The following is an 11,174-nucleotide window of genomic DNA, read 5'->3' on the forward strand; positions in this document are numbered from 1 at the left end:
GGGGTTTCCGTGGCACGGCGTGGCCTGCCTCCCCTCCACGCCCCAGGCAGCCCCCACCCCACCCCACCCCAACACCCACCCACCTCGCAAGTGTTGTGCATGACGATGGTGTTGCGCCCTCCCATGAAGATCTCGGACGTGTACTCGTCCATGGCGCGCTTGGAGTCGGCCACGTAGGGAACGTACTTGATGACAACCACGTGGTCGGGGTGCTCGCCGGGACTGCAGCCAGGGCGGGGCGCGGGCGGGGCAGACAGGTCGGCCTCGGCCTCGGCCTCGCCGCCGGCACGCCCGGCCGCCGCTGGCCAGCTGGCGCGCTGCGGGTGCCACCCAGCAGCCCCCCCGCCAGTCCCCACCACTACCTGCCCCCACCACCACCTGCGGGCCCCCCCCACCCAGGTGCAGCGCGCCCCCCCAGCACCGCCCACCCACCCGTAGAGCATGGAGTTGGACTGCACCATGTCGTCCACCACGTTGGACTTGGAGATCTCCTTGGAGCGGAAGGTTTGGGGCGCCGACAGGTTCATGCCGTCGTTGTTGCCCAGGTGGTTGTAGGAGACGATGGAGGTGGGCTTGATGCCCGCGCCCACCAAAAAGTCCACCAGCACGCTCTTCATCTTGGTCTGACCGCTCTTGAAGTCGTCGCCGCCTGGGGGGAGGCAGGGGAGCAGGCAGGGGGCGGGCAGAGCAGGGCAGGTGAGGCGGGCAGGTGAAGAAGGGAGGGGCGGAGGGGGCGGGACCGCTGGGCGGCAGGGCTTGGGGCCAGGGCAGGGCTTGGGGCCAGGGCAGGGCTTGGGGCCAGCACGAGGCGGCAGGGCCCGCCCAGGCAGCACCCCAGCGCCCTAGCCGCCACCCCACAGCCCGCGCTTCACCGATGAGCACATCCTTCTCCACCGCCAGGTCGATCAGGCCGGGCACAAAGGTGTTCTGAGGGGAGCCGTTGATGAAGGGCACGCCCTCCAGCACGCACGCCGTAGCATACAGTGTGGACGGGGACACCTCTGCAGTGGGGGGCAGAGGAGGGCGCAGCGGGTGACCACGGGGCAGGGGGGCGGGAGCAGGGGGGGGGAGGGAGGAAGCAGCGCGGAGGGCCACGGACGGCGCACTTGCTGCCCCGCACAGCACCCCTGGCCCAGCCGGCCCGCCAGCTCACGCCAGCTAGGCGTCCCAGCCCCAGCCTCACCAGCCTCGTTTGCGTCGATGCTCTTGAACAGGTTGTCGGCGGTGTCGTTCAGCCCCTCAATCACCTCGCTGTACCGCTCGGTGTTGGCGGTCCACAGCACAATCACCTTGTCCACCCCCTGGTCAGCCTTGAACTGGCGGATCTGCTGCCGCACAGTCTCCATCTGCGGGCGGCGGGCGCGGGCGGCAGGCGGCGCGGCGTCAGCGGCAGCAAGGGTGTGGGCCAGCGCCGAGGATGCCCGAGCATGCCGTGACCGGCAAACGGCGCTGCGCGGCCCACACAGGCCTGCAAACGGCGCTGCCGGCACACTGCGCACGCCCCGCCTCCACCCAGCCATCACCGCCCCGCCCGCGCTCCATCCGCGCACCTGCTCCCGCTTGCTGCCCTTGATGATGTTGTCGGCGCGCTCCGCCTGGTTGGCGGCGATGAACGAGGGGTCGTAGATGCCCGGCAGCGGCACCATGTCCTTCATCAGCGGCACCAGCTGCTTCTGCAGCTCAAAGTCCAGCACCTGGGCGCGCTCCATCGCGTCAGCCAGGTTCATGCCTGCACGCGGCGGCGAGCAGGTGGAGGCGGAAGGGTGAGCAGCATGTCAGGAGGCAGAGGCAGGTGGGAGGCGGGATGGCGCAGGCAGCGCTGCGCTCCCGCTGTGCGCCAGCGAGTCGAGCCTCGCTGCTGCCCGGTGCAGCCGTCTATAGCACTAGGGCGGAGCCTCGCCCCAAGCCGACCCAACCACAACAGGCGCTCAAGTGCCGCGCGCGCACCCGAGATGTCCCAGCCTCCCAGCACAAAGTCGTTGGGGTGCACCATGGGCAGCAGGGAGGAGAAGGGCACGTGGATCTCCTCCCCCTTGTAGTTGCCCACCCGCACGGTGGCGGCGTGGGTCAGGCTGCCAAAGTAGTTGGGCTTGCGCAGGCCGTCCTTGGTCATCCAGGTGATGCCGCTGCGGGGGTTGGAGGAGAGAGGGAGCAGGCATGGTGGGGGCAGGTGCGAGGGCCCAATTCAGCCCTGTACCAGCCCCTCCCTGCCCGCAGCACAACGCGGAATCCGGAAGCGGCATCGCCGTGCTGCGCGACAGCTGCTGGGGCCCGCCTCCAACCGGCTACACTCACTGCTTGTTGGCCAGGATGCCGCCAGTCACGGTGGTCCCGTTGTTGCCGCCCCAGCCCACCAGCATCACCCTGCAGGCAGGGCCAGCAGCGTGTCGGCGAGCGGCGGCAGCGGCGGCGGCCCAGCCCGGTCAGCAGCGCCGGTTGCAGCAGCAGTGCCACCCGTTGCCTCCGCCTGCTCGGCTGACTGGACTGCTGCGGCGGCTGCCTGGCAGGGCCCTGCGGCGCCGCGCACCCCAGCTTGGGCACGCGCGTGCTCGTCTCAAAAGTGTACTCCGTTTTCTTTGGTTTCAACGTCCACTGGCCCTCCTCCGTGCGCTCCACCTCCGTGTGGTCATAGGTGTAGTTGGAGGTGATCGACTCGGGCCCATACACCACATTGGGCGAGTCCACGCGGAACTGCTCCACCAGCATGGCTTCGCTTGCAGAGGCACGAGATCTGATGGCGTGGGGTGACAGGGGAAGCAGCAGAGCAAGACACAAGCCGGCTTCAAAACAACCGGCTTTCCAGAGGCCGCGGCGGGAAGAAGGCGCCGAGGCTGGGCCGGACCAGACGCCTTCCGCTGCCCAATTGAGCCTGATCAGCCAGCAACGCACCCAAATACTGCTCTCTGAAGGGAGGTGCCGCTTCCTGCTTGTCACCCCGACCCCCTTGCGCTCTCCTACGGACCAGCACAGCCCGGCATCGCGCCGCAGACTGCCCGCCAAGCGAATCCAGCAGGCCGCAGCCCGCATCGCAGGCTGCCCATCCCCCAGGGGGTGCATCACGGCCTCTCGGTTCTAGGGACTGGTCTAGGGCGCCATGGAGCTTCACCACAGGCTCAGGCGTGACCCTTCGTGGCACCCCAGCGGCTGCAACATCTGCGGTCAGGTGCGCAGCCTGGCGGAGGCGGCGCCTGCCGCTCGCGAGAGTCCTCTGCTGCTGCTGCTGCTGCTGCTGCTGCTTGCTACCCGGCCCCCAGCATGTTTTGACCATGTTTGAAAGGTCAAGGAACTGCCTGTGTTGTTTGCCTGACCGCCCGTTGCCCACCGCCGCCTCGTCCCCGCTGCCCGCCACCCGCTCGCCTGCCGCAGCTGGGCCACCAGGCGGCGCAATGCACGACCGGCACGGTCAACTGGCGGGCCATGTACGGCGAGAGCGCCTTCACCATGCAGCGCGCCGTGTTCCAGAGCGACGTGGAGGCCAAGCGCAAGGCCAGCGGCAAGCTGATTGATTTCTCAGACCTGGAGAAGCGGGCCAAGGACTATGCGCAGGTGGGGGGCGGGGCCTGCAGGAGGGACCCCGGCTGGGCAGCTGCTGCCGGGCTGCAGGGCTGGTGCCAACTGCAGACCCCGCTGCAGCTCCCTGTCGGGCTGCCGCTGCCTGGAGACCTGCTGTGCACGCTGCTTTCGGGCTGCTGCAAGAGTCGCAGGGCAGGCGGCCAGCCAGCCGCAGCTGCATGGGATGACCTTGCGCGTTGGTGCTGCATGCAGATGCGCGAGGAGCAGGGCGGGCCACCGCCGCAGCAGGCGCCGCCCCAGGGCTCGCGTCGCCAGCAGCACCCGGCAGCGGCGGGCGGCCCACCAGCGGCAGCAGCAGCGGCGCCGCCGCCTGCCGACCCAGCAGCCCTTGAAGCTGCGGAGCGGAAGCGTGCGGCGGAGGAGGGGCTGCCCCCGGGGTGGAGCGTGGCCTTCGATGCGCAGAAGAAGCCCTACTTCTGGCACAAGCAGACCAAGAAGGTGCAGTGGGACAAGCCCACGGCAGACACACCCATCAACTGATATGCGCCGCCGGCTGGCGCCACCCTGCAACAGGCAGCGCGGGCCCACTCGTGCCCTGCGCTGCCGGCTGCCGGCTGTTCTGCCCGCTGGCAGGACGTGTTTGTGTCGCCCCCAGCTGCCCCGCACTGTTCGCCTGCGCCTCTCAACAGCCTAGCTTGCCTTGCTCCCCTCTGCTGCCCCTCTGCTTCTCGCTTACCTGACCAGCCGCTCCCGCTCTGATTCACTGCCCCTTCCACACCCTCTGCCTCTGGCGCTCCATTTTGCCCGTCCACTCGCTCGCACTTGACTTGAACTGCTGTTTGTTATTCGACCGCCGCTCAACCAACTTACAGCCGCAGCCAAGCATGCTGGCAACAAGCAGCACAGTTGCAGGGCCGGCAGGGAGCCGCAGAGGGTCGGCTGGCCGCCTTCCCGCCCGCCCGCGCCCCTCAGTAGAGCAGCTGCGAGCTGCGTGCCTGCAGGTGCGCGTCCAGCATGCGCCAGAACTCCTGCGCCACGGTGGCGTCCCGGTGGCGCGACTGCCGGTTGATGCCCAGCACCTTCACGTTCCAGCTCCTCACCGTGGCATCCACCGCCTCATCCGTGTAGTGCACATACACGCCCAGCACGCGGCTGAACGCCTCCACCAGGTCGCCGCTCTGGGCGCCCTGCGCAGGGGAGCGAGGCGGGGCGCGGGGAAGGGGCGGGGCGGGGAGGGGGCCGGATGGGCAGAGGCAGGTGGGGTGGGGCGGGGGCAGGGCCCAGGAGGGAGCGGGGGCACGGGGGCTGCAGCGTGGGGGGCAGGAGCGGGCAAGGAGATGCGCGCGAGCGCTGCGTGCCGCCCGCCGCAGCGGCTGGCAAGCGCACCTTGAAGGGCCACTTCTTGAACTGCCAGGCCTTGCCCAGGCAGATGACCGCCACCACTCGGTCCCAGTCCTGCTTGTGCGCGGGCTCCTTGTCGGTGACCCAATACTTGACGGGCGCCTTGCGGGCGATGGTGCGCTGGATGGCGGCTCGCTCCTCCTTCTTCACTCCATCCTTGGTCTTGGCCATCTCGGCCTGCAGGGCAGGGGGGGCGCGGCGGCGGGGTTCAGTGCATGCCCAGTGCAGGTTCACGCGCCTGTTGTTGTTGTTGGGCTGAGCACGCTGCACGGCTCCCTGCAGCGCCGCTGCTGCCGCCGGCCCGTGCAGCGCTGGGTGGGCTCCCCGCCGCTCTGCCGCCACGGGCGCCCTCAGCCTGCAGGGCCCGCACCTTGGCCTCGTCTGTGGTGCAGAAGCGGCCCTCCTCCAGGAAGGGCCGCACATTGTACATGTTGAGCAGTGACGTCATGCCGGGGGGGACCATGATGATGGGGGTGCCGTGCCGCGGCGCCGCCCGCTGCTTCTGCGCCTGGCGTGGCTGCTGCGGCTGCGCCCTGCTGCCGCCGCCGCCGCCGGGCCGCGGCTGCCGCTGCTGCTGCTGCTGCTGCTGCGAGGGCGGCCGCGGCGCGGCCGCGGCGGGGGGCGGCGGCGGCGGCGCGCCCTGCTGCGCCGCCACGGCCAAGCTGCCTGCCGCGGCGGCGGCGGCGGTGGCGGGCTTGAAGCCGACCTGCACCCCCAGCTCCGCAGCACCCATCTGCTTCAGCGTGGCATCCTGCTGCGTCTGCCGCTCGTACCGCCCTGATGGCCGCACCGGGATGACCGGCTGCGGGGCAGGTCAGGGCAGGGGCAGGGCAGGGGCAGGGCGGTTGGCAGCATGAGGACAAGAGGGTGCTGGGGCCGGGGCCGTTGGATGATGAAGGGACCTGCCAGTGGGAGGTGCCAACGGAGGCATACGCCACGCATGGGCCCCACGCGGGCCTCAGGCGCAAGGCAGGGCCCGTGCGCCCGGCCCTGGCTGCCGCACCCAGCCACCCCCACCTGGGCCGCCGCCTGATGCTTGCGCTTTGCCTGCTTGTGGTGCTCCTCCTGCTGCTGCATCTTGTGCTGCTGCTCGAGCTGCGCCTGGGTGAGGATGGTCCCCACCTTGCCGAAGCTGCGCCCCGGCACGCTCAGCATGCTGTTGCGGTCCCGCAGCTGCGTGGGGTGGGGCGGGGCAGTGGAGATGATATCCAGGCGGGGCAGGGGCAAGCGGCAGAGGGCCATGGGGCAGGGCAGGGCAGTCCCCGCAGCAGCGGCGTGAGGGCTGCGCCAGGCGCATGCACGATGCCCAGGCCAGGCACCCAGCAGCCTCCACCAGTGGCAGACTGGAGGCACTGACAGGCAAGTCGTGAGCGCATGGAAGCTGCCACCACCCACATGCACGCTGACCGCCCCCCAGGCACAGACCTGCAACTCGCTCTCCCGGATCCTGCGCAGCGCTGCATCCTCCGCCCCCTCCTCCACCGCCTCCGCCGCGGGCCCCGCCTCCGCCTCGCCGCCCGCCTCCAGCCGCGCCCGCTTGGCTGGCTGTCCCACCTGCACCGCCCATGCAAGCAGGCAGCTCAGCCGCCGCAGAAAGCACTCGTGTGCGTCGAGGCCAGGGGCATGGATGCGAGCTGCGCGGCCAGCCATTGCGACCAGCAGCAGCAGCCCATGCACCTGCCCCAGCCAGCACCGCCACCTCACCTCAAAGTCGGGCACCGTCAGCTGGATGTACTCTGACCGGTCAGACTTGCCCGTCAGGTAGTTTTGGAGGTCCTGCGCGTGGTGGCACCGCACACATGGTTGGCCGCCAGGCAAGCACCAGCCCACGGCGGAAGCCGCAGCGAGGGGACACCCTACACCCTGCCGCCGCGCGTTCGCCCGCACCCCAGGCTGCCCCAGAACTGCACCTGCACCAGACCACATAGGGGCGCAGCTGTCTGCCCCCGCCCGGCCGGCAGCACTTCCTGTGCGCACCATGCGGTCCAGGAAGGTGACCTGCTTGCCGATCTCCTTGCCCGCCTTCTTGAAGTACTCTGTGAACTTCTCGTTGATGTGCTTGGAGAAGAACAGCAGCGTCTCCAGGTCGTACAGCTTGCCCTTGCCCTGCAAGAGGGAGAGCAGGCAGGCAGGCGTGGGGAGGTGGCGGCGGTCGGTGCCGGCAGCCGGCGGGCGGCACCTTAGCTGCGCCCCCGCCCTGCCCCCGCGGCGCGCTCGGCCTCTGCTGAAGGTGCCCTGCACTGCCTGAAGCTGGGAGTCCCGGCCCACCTGCTGCGACTTGTATCCTGTCGCCACATTCTTGCTGAACGAGAATTTGCCGCCGAAATCCACGCGATCGCCCGCCAGCACCACCTCATGAACCTTCCCAGTGCTGACAAACTCCCGCAGCAGCGAGAGTGGGTCCGCCATCGCGATCGTGGGCACCCACTAGACGCCAGGCGGCTCTCCACTGCGCTGGGGGAGCAACTCATAACCACCAGATGGGGGGCCGGGGGGTGTTTCCTTCTGCTGCGTCTGCTGTGCTGGCGGCAGAGGCGGGAGTGGCGGCAGGTCAGGCCTCCTGGCTTCCGCATGCTCACTACATTGAATAACACACGTGACGCGTGTGAAAAGCTCGGGCAAGAATCATGCCAGGCGACCGGGACTGCTGGCAGCGATGCCGCCACAAACGCACAACGCCTTCAGCCGCAGTGACTGCGGCTGGCTCCCGTGCCTGGGCAACGGCGGTCATCTGCTGCACACCAACCACTGCAAATGTCCCAGTCGCACTGTTGGGCTCCAATCATTCCTGCTCCCAATTTTGGAGGGCGGGCACGAGGCCTATGGCGGGGCTGGCTTTTTGCGGATGCCCGCCCAGTAGCGCAGTACTGCTCTTGATGAGCAGCTGTCGGCTCGCCGCCCCAGACTGCGCATCATCTCCAGCATCGTGCTGCATGTAGAATCAATGGCTCGCGGCTGACCAGCTGCGCCCCGCAGCTGGCTGCAAGCACAGCCAACCCGGGAAATGGACAGAAGCAGGACTGGCGCACAGCTGGTTGCTGCTGCATCGCTGTGTATATTGGTGTTGGGAGCGCCGCCGGCAGTTGGAGAGGTGCGCCGCCGCTGCCGCCTCGGCGTCGCCAGCTGCTGCCAAGCAAGCGGAACCGTGGGAGACGGCGCCTGTTTCTCAGCAAACCTTTGCCTTTCTCTTGCTCCTCATCGCGTGGCCGCTGTTGTTGCCACTGCAGGCGCTCCGGCTGCAGCCGTCATCCTACAGCTGCCCAGAGGGCCGTGTCCCAGAGGGCGCGCGGCTCGACGCTTATCGCAGTTGCACCTTCACCAACCTGTACCTGTGGCAGGGGCGGGCCTACTACGTCCTATCAGATGGTGTGCAGACATCTTGGGAAACGCGGGTGCAGTGCTAGCTGCATGCAACCCTGCCGTGCAGTTGTGCCATCAGCCCTCCCTTCCCCTGCCATGGAGCTGCAGACAAGGCTGCTGCGCCCGCTCTTGGCCAGCTGGGTCTGAAGTTTGAGATGTGGGCCAGCGATGAGGGCCCCGAGCCGGTGACCGAGTTCTTCGAGGTCACCACCGCCGACGCCCTGGCGCAGCGGCTGCCTGCCGCGGCGGCCGGCCAGGCAGCCACGGTGCCGCTGGCGTGTCTCTGGAAAGGTTGGGCCTTGGGGGCGCATGTGTGAATTCGGGGCATGCAATGCAAAGGTGGGGCAGCGTTCATGCTTGCTGATTCTGGTGCTGCATGGCCATGCTTGCAGTTCGCAGGGTGATCTCCATTCCCTGGCGGGCAGAGTGCGGCGCGCCGGCGTCACGCATCAATTCCAAGTAAACCAGCCAACACCTAGCGCAGGAGTGCCTGCTTGGCTGCGCTACAGAAGCAGAGAGGTGTATCTAGCGCTCTTGTCCCTCCCTCCACCCTCCCCGACTCTTGCAGTTACTATCATTTCATGGAGGAGTGGCTCCCTGGGCTGAGCATGACGCTGTGCGAGCAGTTTGGTGAGTGGGGCCAACCAGCAGCACCCTTGCATAGCATAGTGCATTGCTGGCAGGCGGGAGGCTGGCCGGCCGCTTTCCCACCATTCCGACCCCGCTGCGCTATGCTGCGCCGTGGCGGGTGCAGGCCACTGCTCCTACGCCGATCGCAGCCGGCTGCAGCTCATCGACGTGCAGCAGCGGCCGCGCAGCTGCAACAGCCGGGAGCTGTACCCCGCTTTCTTCAGGGAGGCGGCGGGGTGCCTGTCTGCCAAGCCGCTGCTGCACATCAACGGCAGCAGCCTGCGGGGGCAGCTGGCCCGGGTGGAGGAGGCCTGGATGGGGCTGGGCCCGCGCTGCCGCGGCATCCCGGCGGGCTGCTATGTGCCCGGCAGCGGCCGCCTGCCGCCCACGCCCCAGCTCACTGCCTCGCTGCGCCTCATCCTGGCGCAGTGCCTGGGCGCGCGCCTGGATGCGCCCGCACCGCTGCGCCCGGTACAGGTGCTCGTCATTGACCGGCCCTACACGAGCAACAGGCAGGTCGCTGTAACTGGGGTGGGGCGGGTTGGGCCCTGCCCCGACCGGCTGGTTGGGCCTCAGTCAGCAGCACTCCCGGCAGGCCTGGGCTGCGCTCCTGAACACATTGGTGGCTCCCACTGCCTTGCCGTGCATGCAGGCACATTTTGAACATCAATGATGTGGTGCGGTCCCTCCAGCGGCGCTACCCGCCAGACCGGGTGGCGGTGAGGCTGGCATACATGGAGGTGCATGTGTGCAGGGATTGTGCGTGTGTGTGGTGTGGTGTGTGCCCAGCAGGACATGGGGAGATTGGCAGGCTTGGGGTGGTTCACTGGGCCGGGCAGGCAGGGTGCTGTTGTGGCTGCTGCACAAGCAAGGGCCTGCAGGCCTCTTGATCCGCTCCCTGGCCCCCTGCCGCCCCTCCCAACCCCCGCCTGCAGGGCCTCAGCGTGCGGCAGCAGGCCCAGCTGTGGAGCGGCGCCACGGTGGTGCTGCACATGCACGGCGCCGCCCTGGGCAACTACTTCTTCCTTCCCTCCCGCGCCGTGGTGGTCCAGCTGGCCCCCTCGTACCGCCTCAACCCCAGCCGGTACAGCAGGCTGCTGGTGCGTCGGCTGCCCAGAGGGAGGCCAGCATGGGGAGCGGGGCCGGTGTGGTAGCGGCTGGGGGCCAGCGTGCCTGCTTGCCTCCCAGGCACTCACGCCTGCCCCCGCCAGCTGAGCATGCCCACCCCAGACCCCCCCCTGCTGCGAGCCCCCTCCCCGCCCTGCTGCTCCTCCACAGGAGCGTGACCTGGCGGGTGTGAGCGACATCCGGGTGGTGGACTGGTCCAACAGCGACCCCACCCGCCTGCACCTCAACACAGAGGCCATCACGGCAGACACGCGTCCGGGCCCACGCAGCTACCTGGCCGACAGGTGCGGCCAGCTGGGGACGACGGGCGGAGGGGTGTGTGGGTGGGCGGCCCCGCTGGTTCCAGGCTGCTCTATCACTGTGCCGCCCCTCCATCACTCCTCCACGCACTCGTCTGCTGGCTGCCGCAACGTCGCCCTGCCCCCCTGCCCTGGCTGCGCAGGGAGCGGTACGCCGAGCTGGCCACCAGCTTTGAGTGCAGCGAGTCGCTGCGCCCCTCGCTGTACAGGGCCTGCCGGTCGCTGCAGACGCAGGTCAACTTGGTGCTGGACCTGGAGGTGGCTGCCAACCTGACTGACGCAGCCATCGCCCAGGCATTCAGGCAGCAGCAGCAGGCCGTCCCGGCCTGGCTGGCCGCGCTGCGAGCCGGCGCCGGCGGCGCGGCCGCCGACGGCCGCATCCCGCCCGCGGCAGCTGCGGCGGCGGAGCAGGAGCGGCGGCGGATAGATGCCGTGGCGGCGGGGCTGCCGCTGCTCGAACGGCTGCGGGGCGCGGGCCCGCTGCTGACCCTGGCTCTTGGCGTCGCGGTGGGAGCTGCGGCGACACTTGTTGTGGTGTCGGCTGTGTGGCGCATAGCCTGACTGGTTGGCATGTCATCATCGTGAAATCTGCGGGATCGCCACCACCACTGCCAGTGCTTGCACCTGGGAGACTCATGGAACAGTGCGGCAAAGCGCTGGCGGCGGCGCCAGCCTGTCGCATTGGCAGCATGACTCCCCAGGATTCACCCTGCCTTTGCAACCTTCTTCTTTGGATCTTTTTCCGCTCCTCTCACGGGTTTCCTTGCTCACGATGAGACCCTGAAGCTGGGCCAACCCCATGCTTCCGGCGTCGCGCCACCAAGCGCTCCGTTGCCTTGAAAC

General features: G+C 69.0%; 4 protein-coding genes across 4 annotated transcripts in view; 2 read left to right on the forward strand and 2 right to left on the reverse strand.

The window, feature by feature from the left end:
• Nucleotides 1–2,758, reverse strand: part of CHLNCDRAFT_55979 (hypothetical protein) — a 4,555-nt gene extending 1,797 nt beyond the window's left edge. Inside the window, exons 1-8 of the mRNA XM_005851468.1 lie at nucleotides 2,528–2,758; nucleotides 2,296–2,364; nucleotides 1,948–2,126; nucleotides 1,551–1,729; nucleotides 1,184–1,346; nucleotides 873–1,001; nucleotides 433–649; nucleotides 84–222 (exon numbers count right to left, since the gene is read on the reverse strand). Coding sequence (XP_005851530.1) covers nucleotides 84–222; nucleotides 433–649; nucleotides 873–1,001; nucleotides 1,184–1,346; nucleotides 1,551–1,729; nucleotides 1,948–2,126; nucleotides 2,296–2,364; nucleotides 2,528–2,706 — 1,254 coding nt within the window. The 5' untranslated portion in view covers nucleotides 2,707–2,758. The remainder of the gene's footprint in view (nucleotides 1–83; nucleotides 223–432; nucleotides 650–872; nucleotides 1,002–1,183; nucleotides 1,347–1,550; nucleotides 1,730–1,947; nucleotides 2,127–2,295; nucleotides 2,365–2,527) is intronic.
• A 336-nt stretch (nucleotides 2,759–3,094) lies between these two features.
• Nucleotides 3,095–4,053, forward strand: CHLNCDRAFT_137970 (expressed protein; the record flags this gene model as incomplete). Its single annotated transcript, XM_005851183.1, has 3 exons — nucleotides 3,095–3,163; nucleotides 3,367–3,546; nucleotides 3,766–4,053. 3 exons carry the CDS (start codon nucleotides 3,095–3,097, stop codon nucleotides 4,051–4,053), a joined length of 537 nt encoding a protein of 178 aa, XP_005851245.1.
• A 428-nt stretch (nucleotides 4,054–4,481) lies between these two features.
• On the reverse strand, nucleotides 4,482–7,323 carry CHLNCDRAFT_56751 (hypothetical protein; the record flags this gene model as incomplete). Its single annotated transcript, XM_005851469.1, has 8 exons — nucleotides 4,482–4,700; nucleotides 4,900–5,091; nucleotides 5,285–5,716; nucleotides 5,932–6,087; nucleotides 6,340–6,468; nucleotides 6,619–6,690; nucleotides 6,892–7,020; nucleotides 7,183–7,323. 8 exons carry the CDS (start codon nucleotides 7,321–7,323, stop codon nucleotides 4,482–4,484), a joined length of 1,470 nt encoding a protein of 489 aa, XP_005851531.1.
• Nucleotides 7,324–7,918: 595 nt separating this feature from the next.
• Nucleotides 7,919–10,892, forward strand: CHLNCDRAFT_137972 (hypothetical protein; the record flags this gene model as incomplete). The annotated part of the gene is made up of 9 exons (XM_005851184.1): nucleotides 7,919–8,005; nucleotides 8,142–8,280; nucleotides 8,383–8,551; nucleotides 8,843–8,904; nucleotides 9,029–9,420; nucleotides 9,597–9,644; nucleotides 9,840–10,004; nucleotides 10,183–10,316; nucleotides 10,475–10,892. The coding sequence occupies 9 exons, from the start codon at nucleotides 7,919–7,921 to the stop codon at nucleotides 10,890–10,892; spliced, it is 1,614 nt and encodes a 537-aa protein (XP_005851246.1).
• Nucleotides 10,893–11,174: the final 282 nt, after the last annotated feature.

Source organism: Chlorella variabilis (genome assembly GCF_000147415.1).
Source record: "Chlorella variabilis unplaced genomic scaffold CHLNCscaffold_2, whole genome shotgun sequence".
Classification (NCBI taxonomy): Eukaryota; Viridiplantae; Chlorophyta; class Trebouxiophyceae; order Chlorellales; family Chlorellaceae; genus Chlorella; species Chlorella variabilis.